Source organism: Spea bombifrons, chromosome 1 (assembly GCF_027358695.1).
Source record: "Spea bombifrons isolate aSpeBom1 chromosome 1, aSpeBom1.2.pri, whole genome shotgun sequence".
Taxonomy (NCBI): domain Eukaryota; kingdom Metazoa; phylum Chordata; class Amphibia; order Anura; family Pelobatidae; genus Spea; species Spea bombifrons.
The window spans coordinates 47,702,136-47,721,571 of NC_071087.1; the positions used below are offsets into that span (position 1 = coordinate 47,702,136).

The 19,436-nt window shown below is 36.1% G+C and overlaps 1 protein-coding gene across 1 annotated transcript in view; it reads left to right on the forward strand.

Moving 5' to 3' along the window:
- The first annotated feature begins 426 nt into the window (after positions 1-426).
- Positions 427-19,436, forward strand: part of TACR3 (tachykinin receptor 3) — a 57,294-nt gene continuing 38,284 nt past the window's right edge. The window contains exon 1 of the mRNA XM_053461536.1: positions 427-884. Within this exon, the coding sequence (XP_053317511.1) occupies positions 451-884 (434 nt within the window). The 5' untranslated portion in view covers positions 427-450. The remainder of the gene's footprint in view (positions 885-19,436) is intronic.

The window sequence follows — 19,436 nt, forward strand, 5'->3', positions numbered from 1 at the left end:
CTCGGGACAAGGTGGCAAAATGAGCACTCGTGATTTGTTTTTGTATGTCAGATGAGCCTAGTATGCGCTAAAGCTACCTGTTTGCGTGGCGTCGGGAGTGTAGAAGCACTCAGTAGGGGTAAATCCGTATCCCCCTCCCTACTGTGATGTCACGACCGTTCTTCAAGACATTGGTGGACCTAGTTGTATAAAATGCTCGCGACCAGCAGCTTCTTCTGTTGCTTGATCTCAGCTGGTGGGTTGGAAGTTATCCTGAAGTTCACCTCTGTAGAGCTTCACATAGTCTTTTTCCTTTTTCCCACTATTCAGTGAGCACATTTGAACGTAACACAAACAAGGATGGTTACCATTTGAGTTAACCTTTTCTTTTTTCATCTGGCATTCCTGCAGTGAATTTGGAAAGAAAAAGAACATTTGTGTCCTTGTTTCCTTTGATTTCGTTGTTCAAGAATGACTTCTACACCCACAAATGTGTCATCTGAAGAAGTGAATGTGTTCGCTCCTCTTGGTGAAGCGATGTTGTGGCCAAAGAACATCTCCCAGAGTAATGCCACCATGACTCACAAGTTCGTGCAACCTCCTTGGCGCATAGCACTTTGGTCCCTGGCTTATGGTTCTATGGTGGCTGTAGCCGTGTTCGGCAATATAATAGTGATTTGGATCATCCTGGCACATAAAAGAATGAGGACTGTCACCAATTACTTCCTGGTCAGCCTGGCTTTCTCAGACGCATCCATGGCCGCTTTCAATACCCTGGTGAATTTCATATATGCCCTTCACAACGAATGGTATTTCGGTGAAGCCTACTGCAGGTTCCACAACTTCTTCCCAATTACAGCAATTTTTGCCAGCATCTACTCCATGTCTGCTATAGCTGTGGACAGGTGAGTCATCCAACCATTGCCCTATACAGCATTTGTCATGTTCCTAATAGTGCTCTGTCATCTTTTATTATATGCCCAGATTCGTTTCATTTATGGAAGTCCAGAGATCTCTCGTTTGTTGAAGGTAGTAGACAAGCAGCATTTCTACAGTTGTCAACTTGTAGACAGATTGTGAATGAAAGACAAATGACCAGAGTAACACTGCCACAAATCTCCGCTGAGCACTAGACTACCACCTGCTAATATTACTATTGCCTGTTATTATCAAAAATTGAGTAACTTTAATAATTTTAGTCCATACAACAAGATACCATTTGCTTACTGTGTTTCGTGCTATGATTTTGTGCACTGAATTAATTAATTAATATGTCAAATATATTTCAAATTTAATTCTTTATAGGTAATATCATATGACTTTTCCCTAGAATGCAACATATGTTTCTAGATGTTTATGTTGACACTATTAAAAGCCTTAGATTGTGTCTTTTGTATCTAATTTTTGAACCCTCTTAATAGGTGCTCTAATTGAGTGTAAGTTCTAGTTATACTTTTGGTTGCCACAAATGTCAGATCTCAAGTATGTGTGTGTTGCTTTCAGTCAAAACACAGGGAAATACTACTGTAATGAAGTGACTACAGTTAAACAGTCTCCTCCAAGAACTGGGAAAATAGTGTAGTGCTTGGTTCTACATGAAATAAAGACTCTTGGCTTGATAATCCCATTTTCTATTCTTTATAAATCCAAGTTAAATATTAGATTTTCCTTCTATTTAGATTGTTATTCCTTGTCTTTTTGGTCTGTGGGCCGATTCATTTATGTTCAATTAATCTTTTTTCCGTGAATGGATCATTTTAAGAGTGATCAGAATTGAATATGACACTTTAATCCATTTTGGCATCAAACAAATCACCAGGTTTACATTTAATTCAAGCAAACTTGTCTTTCATCAATTTTACTCTTATTCCACAATTTAAACATATTTTATGTTAAAGTCATATTCATCACAAAATATTTGATAGATTAAAAAGAAAGTTTAACCTGCAAAAGCAAACATCCCCAGTGCACTCCTTATTCAGAGAAGGAGGTTGGAGTTTTGTGAATTTAGGAATCATATTAGTCAACACACCAATTGTGGGTTTTTTAAATAGTTCAAGAGTTTGACAGTCATGTTAACATTTATTTTACATTATTTTTATTTTCTGTTCTGAACACAATGTTTGCCAACATGCACATAAAGCTAATTTTGACTGTTCTCAAATTTGTTCAGATATCAGACAATGGGATGATGGTTGGATAAGTGTCTTAAGTTGCCCATAAGGAAATGAGATCTAGAGTGCATATGTATGTGTATATATTCATCTGTGTGTGTGTGTGTATGTATGGCAACACTGACGTTTTCACTCTCTCCTATGGTGACATCACTGCCTAAACCTGTATGAATGGTATTTGCAGACTGATATCATTTATAATAATCCTTTCCAGCAGACTGTTTCTGCAAAAAAAGACAGACAGAAAGTGCAAAATAAAATTCTGTGTTTTTCTATTCCATTGTTTTTCTTCTTTCTTATTTTTCTTTTGTGCTCCCTGTACTTTGTATGCCATTTTAAGCATTGTACTCTCATGCCAATGTCATAACCTTTAACACTACATATATACATATATACACCCCCTAAGATCCCTCCGACAAATCCAGGCTGTAAACAGCCTTTATATATATGTATATATATATATATATATATATATATATACACCTTATGTTATTGCTGATGGCATCTTTGCATTTTGGAAAAATAGGCAGTGAAAAACTGAAAAACATGAGTGGAAAAATAAACACAAATGAAAATGGAATTCTGACATTTTGACATAACTTGTGTTTTAAGTAGGCAGAATTGCACAGATGAGAATTAATGACAGCTATTAATCTGCTAGAAGTGCCCAAGCTCCATAAAACCAACATATGCCACAAGCATCTTTAACTGTCAGATTTCAGGAGACCTGGACATAAGTTAAGGTATTATGATTCTTCTATAAATGTATACTAATAAACAAAATTAAGAGGGGTATTTATTGTAGTGTACAGTTCAGTCCATTTCCAGAATTATTTTTATACCTATCACTAGGCCCATTTAGTAGAACAATCAGTGGTGTACTTGGGGGGTGAACTTTAGTCCTGTCTGGTGAACGTTTGCGGGATGCGCACATACAACCTCCGCTGCTTCTATGGTGGAGCACCGGAAGGTCATGTGATGCCGGCGCTCAGTCATAGAAGCCCCGGAGGAAGTACTGGCCAGCTGTAGCGGAGACTGCCCCACTAGATGCCAGGGAGTCTGAAGCACGGGTCAGAAGTAAAGGTAAGTCGGGGGGGTGTTCAATGGTTTTCTGGAGGCAGAGTGGCATATAGGGGGTTAAAGGGCATGTCACGGAGGCAGAGTGGAATATAGTGGGTTAAAAGGCATATCAGGGAGGCAGGGTGGCTTATTAGGGAGGCAGAGTGGCAAACTTTTTTTTCCCTGTAGGGTAGTCTTACATTCAGGCTTTTTCTTTTTTTCCTTAATTAATATTCAAATTTGGAGGGGCGTCTTATTATCAGGGTTGTCTTATAATCGAGCAAATATGGTATTAATTTTAAAATAAATACTAATAGCTGTATATGTGAACAGCATTCTAATTTGCTTTGTCACGTTAAGTTACCTGCACAAAGACCTTTACTGTGAAACTGAATGGTTATAAAGATTTGCTAGTACTGGAGGTATATATGCAGTCTACTAAAGCAACGCAGGGTGAGAGGGGAAGAACTTTTGGTCTGCTGGCCTTAATGCTGACAATACATTGATGCCTAAAGTGCTTCAGAAACCCCATTCATGCATGTACTTATGGACCCTTCTTTATCCCATTAGGCTTGCCCGCAGCTGGTTGTTGGTTCCTGAAATGGTACATCACGGGTGCATGTTTTGTTTTTTGAGCATGTCTTTTGATATTGAGTTCTTTAATGTTGTTTTGCACATTTTGTGGAAATGCCAGAGTTGAGCTTGGGTCCCTAATGATTTGCCACTTTACCTTGAAGACTACAGTGGTTCCCCTAAACCTCTGTGACAAGAAGCATTGGCATTTTTTTCTTCACTGCATGGCAGGAAGCATGACAACTCAGGCTTCAAAAGACAAAATATACATTGTATATATACAAATGCTGGGTAAGTGCAGGAAGGGTAGTAGAACTCCTTGAATTAGGAGATTTTACGCCAATCTTTACTCAAGAATAATGAAAAACAAAGGACAATTAATGAAATGAAATTATTGTTGATCTATACAGTATATAAGAACTGGAAAAAAATAATCTGGAAAATGTATCAATTGAATATTTAATGAAAATTATAGTAACATGAGTGATAAATGCATTTAAGTGCTGGGATCAATTATGCTTCTAAAGCCAGCTAGAAAAATGCAGATGGAAAAAAATGCAGAAATGCTTCACTTTCTCCAGAAATCTGCCTGCAATCAGGGCTGGACTGGGAATGAAAAGCAGCCCTGGAAACATTTGGACACCAGCCCCATATATTTTATCTCATGGTCGAGCTCTTGTACCCACACGCACCTCTTATACATACCCGAGTCACACTATTTGCCATCCAAATAACTATAAAACATTCTTTTTTTATCACATTATTTGTATTAAAATCCCACAAATCAAAAGTGTGAAAAAGCCCACATAAATTAAAGAGATTAGACATAATGGAATCAAAACATTCGCTGCTGCAAAAACTTTTAGATAAAAACGTTCAATTTTATTCAGTGCAACAAAACAGTGATAGCAGTATTCTTCACAATATTTTTCAAAAGGAAATAAGAAAATGTAAAAAAAACTTTTGGCCATTAATACCACACAATCATCCCAGCACTACATCACACAGTGAATACCTAATCTTACATAAAAATAATGCATACATCTTACCGCCGCTTTATAATGGCACCTCAATGTGCCGGCCGAAATCTCCCGGTTTCCCGGTGGGCCAGTCCGGCCCTGCCTGCAATATTCTGGTTTACTAATATTCTGGAGTACTACCACTCAGGGGTGAGGGTGTGTGTGGAAGTTCCACCCTTTTGATGAAGCATTCCAGGAGACCTTATTAACAGGACAAGCATACAAAGAAAGAAGAAACAAGAAAAAGAACAGACAAAAGAAAAACAGGGACATGGAAGCAGCTGGAGGAGAAGGTAAGGCACCAGCGGGAGAGAGTGTGCCTCAGGAATATTCTTGTGTGCATCATGGAGATGGAAGAAACAACCACATTTCTTACTAAGGAGAAATAACAGCTGCATGAGCACTAATGAGACACAACTTCTGCCTGTATGTAGTAACTGTGTTTAACCCAGCTTTGTACAGAACAAAAAAACTCTAATTCAACCAATAAACTGATTTGACTAATATTCTGCTTGTTCATTATTTATTAGTTGTTTGTATGATTCAGGTAGAAATATAGATGAATATTTAGTAAGCTTTATTAGTATATGGTAAGCTTTAAAAAGGTATATATATATATATATATATATATATATATATATATATATATATACTTAATGGAAAAAGAAAGACCCCTGTGATAAGGCAAAGCATATGGGAAAGTCTGTATTGGCAGTTATCTTCAAAAGTATTCCCTTGTAATCTGAAAAGACAGCTACTCTAATGCCTTGAAGTGAAGTGAAATGAATCCTTTTCCCTACAAGTTGAAAAAAAAATTCCACTCACACTAGGTGAAGTCAATAATACCACAGTAGTTACGTGACAGGAATCTCTTTTAGATGTTAAGAATTATTGCCATTCTAAATCAATGAATGGCAAGTGAGATGGATGCGATCCCAAATTAAACTCTTCAGAAATTCAACCTCAGAACTCCTCTGGAGAAATATCTTCCTTCTTACCAATTATGCCACAAGATGAGAAGAACCAACCACCATAAAATCTGGCTCTTTCATGACTCTAATTAAACCTTACAGAAACAGAGAAATTTTATTTGTTCCTAAATCATTTTTTTGTATGGATCTGTGTGGTTTACTTTTTACCAGTCCATTTGAAATTCAAACCAATTCTCATTATTCTCAGTTCTAATCTTTTTCTAGACTTATTTTAAATATCATACCATAGTGTGGTGTCATTGAATACTTTTAAGCAGTATAGTCCTGTGGAAAAGTGTTTGCCTATTCCCAATTTCTTCTGGTTTTGCATATTTGTCATACTTACATTTTTCAGGTCATCAAACTAATTTTAATATTAGACAAAGATAACCTGAGTAAACACAAGATGTATTTTTTAAATGAAGATTTCATGTATAGAAGGAAAAAAGCTATCCATCTCTATCCTATGTGAAAAAGTAATTGTGATCTTAGTTACTAAGTCAATCAATTAACCAAATTTGGTTAGTGAACCTTCCCAGAAGTGGCCCGCCTACCAAAATACCTCCAAGCGCACATTGATGACTAATCCAGGAGGCCACAAAAGAACAGAGACTAACATGTAAAAAAGTGTCCTCACTTGCTTAGTTAAGGTCAGTGTTCACTATTCCACAATAATATTCCACATCATACCAACAGTCAATCACTGCTGTCAGGGCCGGTCCGACAATGGAGCCGAGTGGGGCAGAAAACAAAAACAACAAAAACTGTATTGGAGATAATATTTACAGTAATAATTTAATAATTATAGAATATTACACATCATCTTGTTTCCTTTCCTTCACAATTTTCAATCATGTTTGTGGATGCCGTTACTTTAGTTGGTGTATGCGGACACTCTTGTCGATCTTTTTAATATAGATTAAATGCAAAGGCATGTTGTAGAGGTTTCCTTAAATTTTCTACATATTGATGGTTAGCAGTAGCATTAATTAAATTCTGATCAGAAGTTATATATATATAATAGATGTTGTGAAAGCACCATTCTTCTTCCAGTCATAAGATCAAAAGTAGACATTTTGGTAGCAGTACTGGGTGCAGCTCTGACATTCGAGCCAACATATTTTTCACATCCCTGTTTTTACTTGACTCCTTCACAAACTTCTTGAAATATTGATGATCAACTGATTATAATGTTTAACACCTCTGCTTGAAGCTGGGTGATAAGATATGTACAATTTCCTTTTTCAGGCCAAATATTTTCCAGATTGTTTCGACTAGGTCAATTAGATTGAATTCTTTGGGGTAGTCCAAATCTAGAAAATAAATGATTCATTAGCAAAGCAGCAGCTGTATCTACTGGACACTGGTTAACCCTTGATCCATATGGCGGACATGCATATCACCTTTAACAGGTATTGATTTCCTTTTGACAATCGCGTCACATGAATAATGAGATCAATTTGAATATCCAGCCAAGGGATAGTCATTCACTATTTCTGAAGTGGAGCCCGATAAATCGGGAAATGAGGTTAAAAAATGTGAACATACCAAACAACCCCTACAGTAATTCTTTATATCCTGTAACATATGGGGCCATTATTCTTGGTAAGAATTCTGTAAGTAATATGTTCATCTCAATGACCTGAAGTTGAAGCATCATAGGCATGCTGTAACATCAACCCTTTACAGCCTGTGGGGACTACCCATTGAATGCCATTGTTCGACTTGTTAATCGATAATCTATCTTGTAGACTAAGTTTGGATTTGGAGAATTCTTGTAAACACTGGCAGAAGAGTCTAACAGTCTTAGTCCTTTTGACTACTGATCAGATTTGTGTTTGGACTATCTTTTCTCCATGGAGCAACAGATAGTTCTAACTCTTTATTTGTTGTCTGCTAGGTCATTACCTTCCTTGTACCCATCATTTTAGTACTTTAGAATTACCTCTTGTTTTCTTTCAATATATTGTAATGTCATTAGTTGTTACCATACCATCTTTAATGGTAATCAAATTACCATGTTTAACAGTTTTTTCTCTCCCAGTCATCATCTGATTCTTTTTCTACCCAGGTACATATTCCACATATTCCATATTTTGAATCAGTAACCATTACCAATTCCTTCCATTGATAAGCAATAAGGGTTTGAACAGCTTTATACACAGCTACCGACTCAGGTATTTTGCTAGATTTAGTCCCAACCCTATAGATTTCGGGTGATATGGGCACATCATCCTTCCAAATATTATCAACTCCTGCCATTAGTTTTCAGAGTCCCTCTCAGCATGAAAAGCATACCCATCTACATAGACCTTAGGTAAATGCTGACAATATAAAGGGCTAGCCTTTGGTGTGCGCAGTCTCCTCCAACTGAGTAGACAGATATGTGTTAATTTAAAAAAAAAAAACACAGTGGCAAGTTGAATCTAATCTACAGGGGTGTATATGGCAAAGATAGATGAGGAGGGAGCTGGAATAAATAGTAAAACCAGCTAAAGACAGAGCACCAACCTATTTATGGTTATTTATAACTACAGGTAACTTAACACACACAATAAAAAAGTATTGAAATAATATAAACAGTACATATATCACAATATAACTTAAAGGTACAGACATATTTTCAGATATTGAAAGCCTAGGTAACATCCAAAATGAATACAGCAATAATAAACAAAGGAAACATACTCACCTTAGACCCTTAGAAATACACTAAAGGTACTTCTCAAAGGTACTTTCTCATTAAGGTCATTAGGCATCATACTTTCTTTTAGATGTGTGCATTCAGATGAATTGCAAATCTACCAAATTTTGGTAAATGTGTAGTTTTGTACAAAGCCACAAAAACAAGGCTTCACCCCCTACAAATCATAAGAAAACGAAGCAAAAAGCTCAGAATTTTCATCTGAAATACTTGGGCCCACATTCACTTACATACACTTTCACTCACTCTCTCACACTCTCATTCTAAATATTCCGCTATTGCCGACCACTTGCTATCTTCAATATTCTACCTTTGTCTGCATCTCCGTGGACATAACCCAGTGGGAACTACCGCCAAAATAGTGTTGCCTCCAGTGATGTCTGCTCCCTGATCCTCCAATCGGAGGAACCATTTTGCCGTAACTTGAACTTAGGGCAATATGGCAGCCCTTTTGGTGACGTCCTCCAAATATATAAATAGGTTAGCATATGATGGGGCCATGTTTATCCCTATGATATTCTCATGTGGGAAATCATTCCTAGTCAGTACTATCGTGAGCAGTTTCGTAGTAAAGTCAATAAAATCATTACCCAATGACTCCATACCAGTAGCCAAACCCTCTTTATGTGCAATATATATATACTGTAAATTAGACATAACTAGAGTACCCAACAGAGTTTGATAATTTTTTATAATATCCTTTAGTTTATTTAAAAAATATTTTGCATCTCTCAGGTAGGAGGGACATCGTGAGACCAGGGGTTGTAAGATTCTGTCTGTAAAAATGGCTAGTTGCTGAAATTCCAAATTAGTACTAGCAAACCATGGACAATTCATTATGCAATTCTGCAAGCCATATTGTAAACTGCCTTTTTCTCCGCATGAACATTTCTGGGGCCGCCACATATCAATGATATTTTCCAATTTTAAAATATGGAAAAAGCTGCTGTATATGTCCTGAAGCGTCCAAGGGGCATAAAGGACTTTACCATGGTTCAAAATCTCCACAACACTTATCACTTTATCTAGATGTTCCTCGATAGTAATTTTGGCTAAATAATAAACCTTTGGCTTATAGAGTTATCATAACCTTTATGTCCTTAATCACCTTCACATCATGTGGGTGTTCGTATACCCTGGTGGGGTTATTTGAGTAGATTTAGTGTCATAGATCTTTCTCAAAATCTGATCATTCACCAATGTTAATTTCAGTAGGAGCTATTTCTGTGTCACCCTGGCCTGCAGATACACCTCTCGCTTTCCTAGCTATCAAAACAAACTTGAAACTCTTAGCAGAGAACTTAAAATAACTCTACTCAACAAAACCCTAAGCTAGTAACCAATTAATCAGTTTTTCTTATTTCATCTTAATTCAACATCTTATTAGAACCTCCCAATTTGTTAATGGTTATGTGATTGACTGACCCCATCCCTCTAGTTCTCTTCCTTTATAATGTTATTATCTCTGTCATTTGGCTTAAATTGTACAATTTGGGGGCTTAAACTAATTAAACTATGCCCAAATAATGTATACAGTAAAATATTAATAAAGTAGCCACTCATGACCACTTTAGTATCGTGTAACATACTTGACATTACAATTATTATTTGGATAAATAACCACTTATTTTCCAGAATTAGGAATGTCTGAAATAATATTTTAAGCAATGTTACCTAGAATAAGTGATGAGAAAAGCCAAACAACTGATATATTTTTATAATATTCATAATTTGAATACATTTTTAAATACATAATTAACATACATTATATATTATTAAAAAGACATGTAAAGTACTATTGATACCTAAACTAAATGTTACTCTCTATAAAAACCCTGACAATGCTGCCTAGCTTGACAAAATCGTAGGTCTAGCCATGCCTTTTTCATAAAACTGTAAATGTTGAAAATGCAAGTCAAATTCTACTTGTAGATATGAAGTCTTTTTTGGGATATCAACAACAGATAAGATCCTTCACATGAAGAGGTAAGGAAATAGATAGACCTGATAAAGGAGGTGGAAGGAAGAAAGCATACGTGGTAAAGGACAAAATAAATCAATAATCAAGGTAGATGAATTAAGAAATAACTTATTTTTTAATAGCTGTTTACAAAGCCCATGTATTTTTGTAATTGACTACTATTAACATCCTTGGTACATGTTAAATCAACTGGCAAGCAATGCAAGGGACAATGCACCAGATATACAAAATATATTGCCCAAATTAAGATATTTAGCAATTAACTATGCCAGCTAATTATATGAAATACTTGACTAGTTTAGTAATATTACCTGTTCTTTTGACATAGATGACATTTAAATAAATAAACAAATAATAATAATAATAATAATAATACTAGCAATAATAATAAAAGTCCTTATCTCAGACAGTGCCAAAGGTTTCATTACACAAATTAAAGCAAAGCAGGGAACCAAAATCATGCTGTTACCAAACATGTGAGCCGCACTTATTGGAAAGCTGCTAGGGAGTCATTGTCCACAAGACTGAGGGTACCAATGCCAAACACAAAGAATGGCTCTACTGAATAACAGGGAAGATGTAGGATAACTGGGTGCTGCTAGCTGATAAACTCTTTGAAAAGAAAGAACCCTATCTGAATGTAACATTTATTAAGATACAACTAAAATCAAACTAAGATTAGTACACCTGAATCACATGAATAAGACAATTTGTCCCTCCTTAACCTCCATCTGGACAAGGCATAATTGTATCCCTAGTAGTTGTTTGTCCTGCAGTGCTGCAGCTATAAACCCTATAATCTCAGGTGAAGACTCCTGCTGAACAGTCCTCCTTTGTATCTATTTACCATCCCCTTTTGTCACCAAAACTGCCCTGACCCGTCGAGGCATGAACTCCAAGAGCAGCCAGATGGAGGCCCTAGACTTTACTCACAGCATCCAGCAAGTTAATACCCTTTGTAACAAAAGCAAGGGAAAGGTGAGTAAGCATATTAAGACCTGTTCCTAAGACATCCCTACCAAAAGTATTCAAATTATAGGTGTTGTGGAAAAACAAGGTGAAGCAGCTGGTTCAAACTAAGAGTTATTTATTCAAATAAGATTACAGTTAAGTGACATGCAGTGTGTAAACACTTTCATATAAACTGAGCAAGCCCCCATTGAGATAAAACAGGGGCTTCCTATAGTTTGAACATGGTAACACCCACTTGACAAAGTCAGTAGATAAAAGTTTGACTATGTCAAAAAATGTCTCCTTATCTTGCTGAACAGTTGGTAGGGTGCAGTCCTTTCTCCTTGCGCAAATGTAAGCATAAAAAGAATATATCTTGTTCTTAGCAAAACAAAAGTTTAATAGAACACCAGTGCTGGAATGATTTGATTTCTTAAACATAGGCTACTTTCCCATCTTTGTGCGTTCCAGATCTTCGAGTCAATGATATCATCAGGCCCCATTGAGCAAGGACATGTAGTTTCTTTCAATTAGTGTCCTGTCACTGCACAGTTGTCAGTAAATGTGACATTTCACTCTATCCACAAGACTGTGTTGTTCTTATATACATCATATGCTCCAAACTTAATCTGCTGAAACCGAAAGTATAAATCGTGTGTCTTGGTAACGAAATAGTTGAGCTTTCAAATAATTGAAAGAAATCATTTTGGGTTTTTTGTGGACTAGCTTAAAAATATAATATTTATATTGTGGAACCTTTTGAAATTTTTGAAACATCTATTTTTCCACTACTCTCTCTGTGAATTAGTTTGTCCTGTGGGATAAATGTATATCTCCCCATTCACTGTTTCCATCTAATGTGGTAATGTGAAATGGCAGTATACTGAAATTAGCATTAGTTGCTTGAACATACAACATATTTCAGGAATATTTAAAAACATAACAAAAAAGGAAGACCTTTTGCAATTAGTAATGCACTTTGCAATTAAATAAATATGCTTAATGGACTGTATTCCAAAACTGAATATTAGATGTAAATCATAAACAAATCCATTATGCTTTATATTCCAGGTCACCTTGCATAATCTGGAAATACATTGATGTCATTACCACCATGTTATTTGCAATAATTTTACAGATCAGATGTTCTACATATGGATCAGTATGGATTAATATCTGACTACTCAGTTATCCTCTAGTACATCTATATTTAATGATCAAAAGACACCGGTGTCCAATAAGTAGGGTTATCAAAGAAGGGAGTTAAATCTCTTGTGTGTCCCAAAAAGCCTCACAAACAAACACTAGATATTAAAGTAGGTACTTTAACGTGCATTCTTTAAACCAGCAAAAACATATAGGAACTACAGATCCACAGGTTCAACTATCCTTCTCTTCTGGATTACGAAGGTTCACACCTTCAAGAGTCAGTCCGTGGCAAGAAAGCACTTGAAATTTGTGCATTAAAGTTCATATGATGGCTAGAGTGTCCCTTTAATGATTTACATGGCCTGGCACAATTAAGCCTAATTTAAATTGGTGGAGAAAATTTCCCTGGCTTACAATGGTAATTCCTTTGTATCCCCTATGGGTGGGAATGGTCGGATAAGAAAAAAATATTAGAAATTATAAAATCTATAAGATACTTGTCTCCAAAGAGCCCCTGCTGTCCTAGCTTCATAAATGAAGCCAGTCACACAGAAATACCAGCTGTGTGCACATGGCCTTGTCGATGTGCTAATATGTATCAGCAGTATGAGGCTGGGCATTAGCCATGAGATCATTGAAGAAACACAGCAGGCACCATACATGCCAAACAGACTTCGGTCCCTCTGTAAAGGAAAGGGGAAAAAAACAATGAAAAGTGTTTGGAATCTGTAACCTTGTAAAAGATGGATATTTATTAATAAAGGTTAACTTCATTTTTCTATTAAAAAAAATACCTGCTGTCATTTTCAATGGCCACAAGTTGGGATACTTTCCAGGGACCAGTGGAAGACCTGCACAAAAAAGAGAGAAAAGGAAGGCAGAGTGTGGTCTGTGTAGCTGAGATTGATGATTGATAGAACCTGACCCATATAGTTGAGAGTAATTTGTGTAGCTGAGAGTGGTGTGTAGTAAGCGTGTGATTAAAATAAATGTGTGGGGCTGGGAGAGGCATTGTGGTAAAGTGGGATTTATGTTGCTGAGTGTGGGGTGTGTAGTAAAGTGTAATCTGTGTGACTGAGAGTGCTGTGTGAGCCAAAGTTGTGTCTCTGACATACATACCTGCTGGGTTGCAGATATAATACATGTCTTACTGACTACATTGCACAAAGCGCCCAAATTTAGGGTAGGAATTCATTTAATCAGTTGTAGTAAATGAGCTACGAGATAATTATTATTTTTAAAAACAGAGAAACAAGTAGTCACATTTGGATCAGCTTTAAATGTACCTTTTCAAAAGATAATTGCCATTATAGACAGGGTTGCTTATTACATTTTGTAATACTTATATACAATGTTATGTGAATGAATGGAAATTGCTACTTTCCCGAATGGCAGTGTTTTTTCATAGGTAAAGAGTTTTGCAGATTAATTCAATGAAAAATGTGTAACATTTCTTTGCAAAGCTACAGGGCACATTTGGCTTTAATTCAAAAGCAACATTATAAAGGTTGTTGATATTCAAGCAAACGTTATGTATTGTTTTAGCTCCTTATTGACTATGAGTAATCCCAAATGCACAACTCATGCTGTACATCAGTAAAAGCTAAATACTGCTCGCCATAGACCTTTCAAGTTATTTGTGAAAGGTAATTAATTGTTAATTTATAAAAAGTCAAAGTATGCTGTGGAGTACAATATACAGATACAACATAATGAGTGATTTTGTTTTTCTCCAGGTTATATCAATGTAACCTCTACAGTAAGCTGATCTCAGCTTAGCCAGTATATTAGATACAGGACAGACATATGCTGCACTTATTCTGAGCAAATTTGACATAATAAAATGAGTGCATAAGGAGAACTAAAATGAAATCGCCTAATGTGTAGCATGGCTGCATTCAAATATACATACCTTTAACCTTTGTTAATGTCAGGGTGGCAGGACCTGCCAGAACGTGATGAAAAAAGAGTTAGCCTGGGCAGTAAGCACCAGACCATATATCTTGGAGGTGTCAGTGGTGAAATTAATTAACATGTAAATTACAGTGAAACAAGTACTGAGGTGGCTTTAAAAATACACACGCATTAAACATTCACAGTGTTGGTGGAGTGCCTGATGTGAACAGCTCTCTCATTCCACGGCATATCTAGTGGGTTAAGATCCATGCTCTAAATGCATGCATTACACAACTTCTACTGAGCTACAGCTGGCAGGCAGCCACCTGGACATTATCCTGTATTATACCTTGATAAACTTAGGAATTTATTGTCACCTTGATGATGGCATGCTGTCCAGGCCCTGAGGCAGCAAAGCATCCCCAAATCACGATGCTCACTCCTCACTGTTGGGGTGATATTTTTATGTTAGCAGTGCTGCTTTTCTTCCAAAAACAAATCAACCTTAGTTTCATCAGTCCACAGAACATTTTTCCAGTAAGATTGTGGAATGTCAAGGCAAACTTCAGGCACGCTGCAATGTTTTTTGGAGAGCAGCAGTTTCTTCCGTGGTCTCCTGTCATGGACGCCATGCTTAAATGTTTAGTTTATGGTACACTCATGAGCAGAGATGTTTTAACCAGTTCAAGTGATACCTTTAGCTGTTACTCTAAGGTGCTTTTTTCACCTAAATGAGCATTCTCCGTTCATCTTTGCTGGGCACCCACTTCTAGGAAGAGCAGTCACAGTCAGGTCCGGCCTGACAATGGAGCCGAGTGGGGCAACCGCTCCAGGCGGCACATTTGAAGGGGCGACACTTTGCCGCTCCAAGCCCTTTTTTTTTTTAAAGCCGAGAAGAGAGAGAGAGGGCGCCGAGTGGTTTTATCTTACCAAGTTGTCAGTACCCGCTCGGCGCCCCTCTCTCTCTCCTCTGCGAGCCCTGTAGCTCGGTCTCGGTGCCAGCTTGTAATGTTGAGCGCTGGAAGATGACGTCATTTCCGGCGCTCAGCATTACAAACCGGCACCGAGCAGGGAGACTCACCGCAGGAGTGCTGAAAGGTAAGTACGGGGGGGGTAAGGGTAGATAATGGGGGGGGCGGCAGGGAGAGGAAGGGTAGATAATGGGGGGGTGGCATTTTAAACTTCGCCCCAGGCGGCATTTTGTCTTGGGCCGGCCCTGGTCACAGTCCTAAATTGTCTACCTTTTTTTAAAAAGAAATTCTGTGGACTGATGAATATGCAAACCCTTTGATATTACTTTACAGCTATTTCTAACTTTACACAAATCAACAATTCTTAATTGTAGGTCTTCTGACATTTAATTTTGTAAGGCATGATTCACAACAGCAGATGCTTCTTGAAAATAGCAAACCCAAAGTGTTTGTGTTTTTTTATTTTGATGTCAAAGTAGCTTTAAAACACACAACTCTTTTTTATTGATTGGACTCCAGGTTTTCTCAGTCCTGACTCCTAATTAGCTTTTGTTGAAATGATTAAGCTAGGGGTTCACATACTTTTTCCAATTCGCACTGTGAAAGTTTGAATGATGTATTCAATATGGACAATTACGATAAAATACTGTGTATGTCATTAACATAACAATCTAACATAGATGAAGATCATATTTTAAGATACATTTATACATAAATGCTGGTAATTCCAAAGGGTTCACTTACTTTTTCTTGCCATTGTTTCCTTTGGAAATCATCTGTGCAAGCAGGCTTATTTTTTTCAAGATAAAAGAATATTGTAGTAAATATTAAAGAATAAAGGAAACAAATAGATTATGTGACTTTGAACGAGTAATGAGGAATGGTAATATCAACTGATGAAGTACAATCAATAGGAGTAAAAAACGTGCAAATCACTTGCAATCATTGGCCAAGTGTTTGACCTAGAAACACTGATATAGGTAGTAAGGTGTTTATTAATTATGGTTAAATTTGGGAGTTGGGAAATGTATTCAAGAGATTGTGTGATTTCCAGATATTCACAGAAAATTAAAAACAAGATATACCTTTGTCTCATCCTTTAACTTTCATTGTTAAAATATGAAGAAGAATGTTTGTACAGCCAATACACTGTTTCTTGCAGCATGCTTACACCTGTTTGGTAGGCCTTGTATTACACATTTGTATTATTTGAGCCTGTGACTAGCTTAGCGCACCGACATTTTTTCTTTTCCCTGTTTGCACATATTTGAGGTTGTTGGCTCCTCATCAGTCTGGTTGCAGCTTGCTGTCCAGGGGTTAATAGGGAGGAGGTTTAATTGCACCTCTCCCAACACATTAATAAGGTTTTGGTAGCAGTATAAACTGCTTTGTGTGCCCACTATGTAGGAGGTGAGAGTAGGTTCTCACCCTATTGAGAGTGTGCCTTGACGTGGCGGGTGAGCTTAATTATGCTTTGGCCAATTCATATAACCAAAACCTCTCATTTATATTATGTTTATATATTTGTTGCCAACTTTATTAGGGTAAGAAGCGCAGACAGTATTTGTTTTTTGTTTTTTGTTTCATGAAGAAGAATGTATTTACCGTATTTGCTTCTTGATAAAGCTGCTAGGTTATTAACGCTGGATAACGTGAACCAGGTACAAATGTGTCTCTTAGACCCCTGACCAGGTTTTTATGTTTCTATGCTTGAACCCAACAGCAATCCCACATTTATTCCATAACATTTGATTTACTCTGCTTCATAAAGGTAAACAAGTAATTCAAATATTTTCTGTATGGATTAACTTGTCTGCTGTAAGCTGATTTGGAATGGAGTTCCAGAAATTTGATGTCTCAAATGACATACTTTTCATGTGTCAAACAGTAAGAACAAATCATTTTCATTGACATAACGATCTTTGAAGGAACCTAGTGATTAAACCAACAATTTAATTATGACCAAAGCTATATAAAACTAGATTCCAAAAAATACCTTTGAGGAGCCAGGGAAAAGTAAAACATTTATTTGACCACAAACATACCCTGATTGATGAACGGGTGAGTTAGCCTGAAACATCACACTTCTACTGTAGATTCGTTGCCAAATGATAGGGTTGGCCTTGCTTGCTTTAAACATTTCAGACATGATTTTGTTTTTGTAGATAGTGTGTGTATGTGGTCTGTTGCCTGTATTTTATTGAAATGTTAAAGACACATTGTCTCTTAGTTGACAGTGAACAGCACTGTAGCGGATAATGTCACAGTAAATAGCAGGGATTTTTGTACATATGCTGATTTACTGTGACATTGATATGACTGAATTTTGTCCAATAATCATAAACATCACAACATACCACAGAACATCTCTTTAAAGTATATGCAGGTTAGGTTTTACTCTAAAAAGGAAACACTAATATTATGGGAGTAAAACTAAAGATTCTTTCCATTTGCATTACATGCATAAAAATTACTAATGACCTGTCTTAAATTTATTGCAGATCATCAGTCTAAAAAGTTTGACATGTGAGACTAGTAACTGATGTAGACAGACACAAAAATTTATATATCTCCCATCATTATATTGCATGTCCAGAAGTGTCTTCCAAATTCCCCCATACCTTATGAATACTCTGCATAATAATGTTGGATGGATGACGTATGAAAGTCTTAGTGATATGTGTGTATATATATATATATATATATATATATATATATATATATATATATATGCACTCACAGGACTTCCTATTAAAGTGCAAAAATGTTTATTAGTTTAGGTCATATGATGTCCTGTGAGTGCTCCTATTTTTTCTATGGATGTCTAATTGTGGCCGAGGATCAGCACTGGGGCAAGTAAATTTATGAATTAAAATATGTATTTCATTCTTGGTACATATATATATATAAAAACACTACCGTTCAAAAGCTAGGTGTCACTTAGAAGTGTCTTTATTTTTGAAAGAAAAGCAAATTATGTCCATTAAAATGACATCAAATGTAATAAAAATACAGTGCAGATGTTGTAGCAGGAAACTTCTGATTTTAAATGGAATCACTTCATAGGCTTTATCAGCAACCATCACTCCTGTGTTCTAATGGCACGTTGTGTTGGCTAATAAAAGTTTGAGTTTAAAACGCTAATTGAGTATATATTTTTTTGGTATCTTGGTATCTCTGCTGCATTTTGATTGAAATGTGATACATGAAAACCCATAGATGAAAATTTTTATATTGGCCTATTCACAAATGAGCTAGAAGACCCTTCCAAGCACCTTCACTACCACATTATTATTAAAACTGTTGTAAGTTGAAAAACAAGGAGGGTATGAGCATTCCTTGCAAGTTAATGCTGTTCCATTTTATTCCAATTTGATGAAGCAGAAACCATTGCAGCTTAGATAAAAAGTATTATTTGTATAAATAAAAAACAACTACTTGTTATCTGCCAATTTATATTTTGCTATAAATAAACAAAATAGAAAGTGACCTGATTATAACTGTATGTTAAACGGCAAATACACAGATACTAATCTAAACCACTAAAATAATAAAATAACATTAAAATGTGTCAAGAAAATGTCCTTTTACATTTTTCATTAAGTAAAACAACTAATTAAGTCATTATATCTGCTTGATACACATTATAATGTATCATTACACAACAGAACAAACATAATTGTAATTGTGGAATATCAAACTATGATATCTTATAACTCCTTCTAGAAAGTAAGTGAGTGTTACTTCTCCTGTGTATTTAACCCTTGGTGGGGCAGGTAGATTACTTTTTATTGCCCCTGAAACTGATTATTTATATGTATATTTATATCTGTATTTACTTTGATACTTGGTGTATTATTATTTAATATATGTTTATATTTTATTGTATAAGTTGAAGTGTATTTGTTTTGCCTGTATTTATTAAATTAATTTTATATTTATTTTAGCGCTTGAGCCTTTTTTTTGTCTTTATAGGTTTTCTCTACCTTTTGGAGAAACTGTATTTATC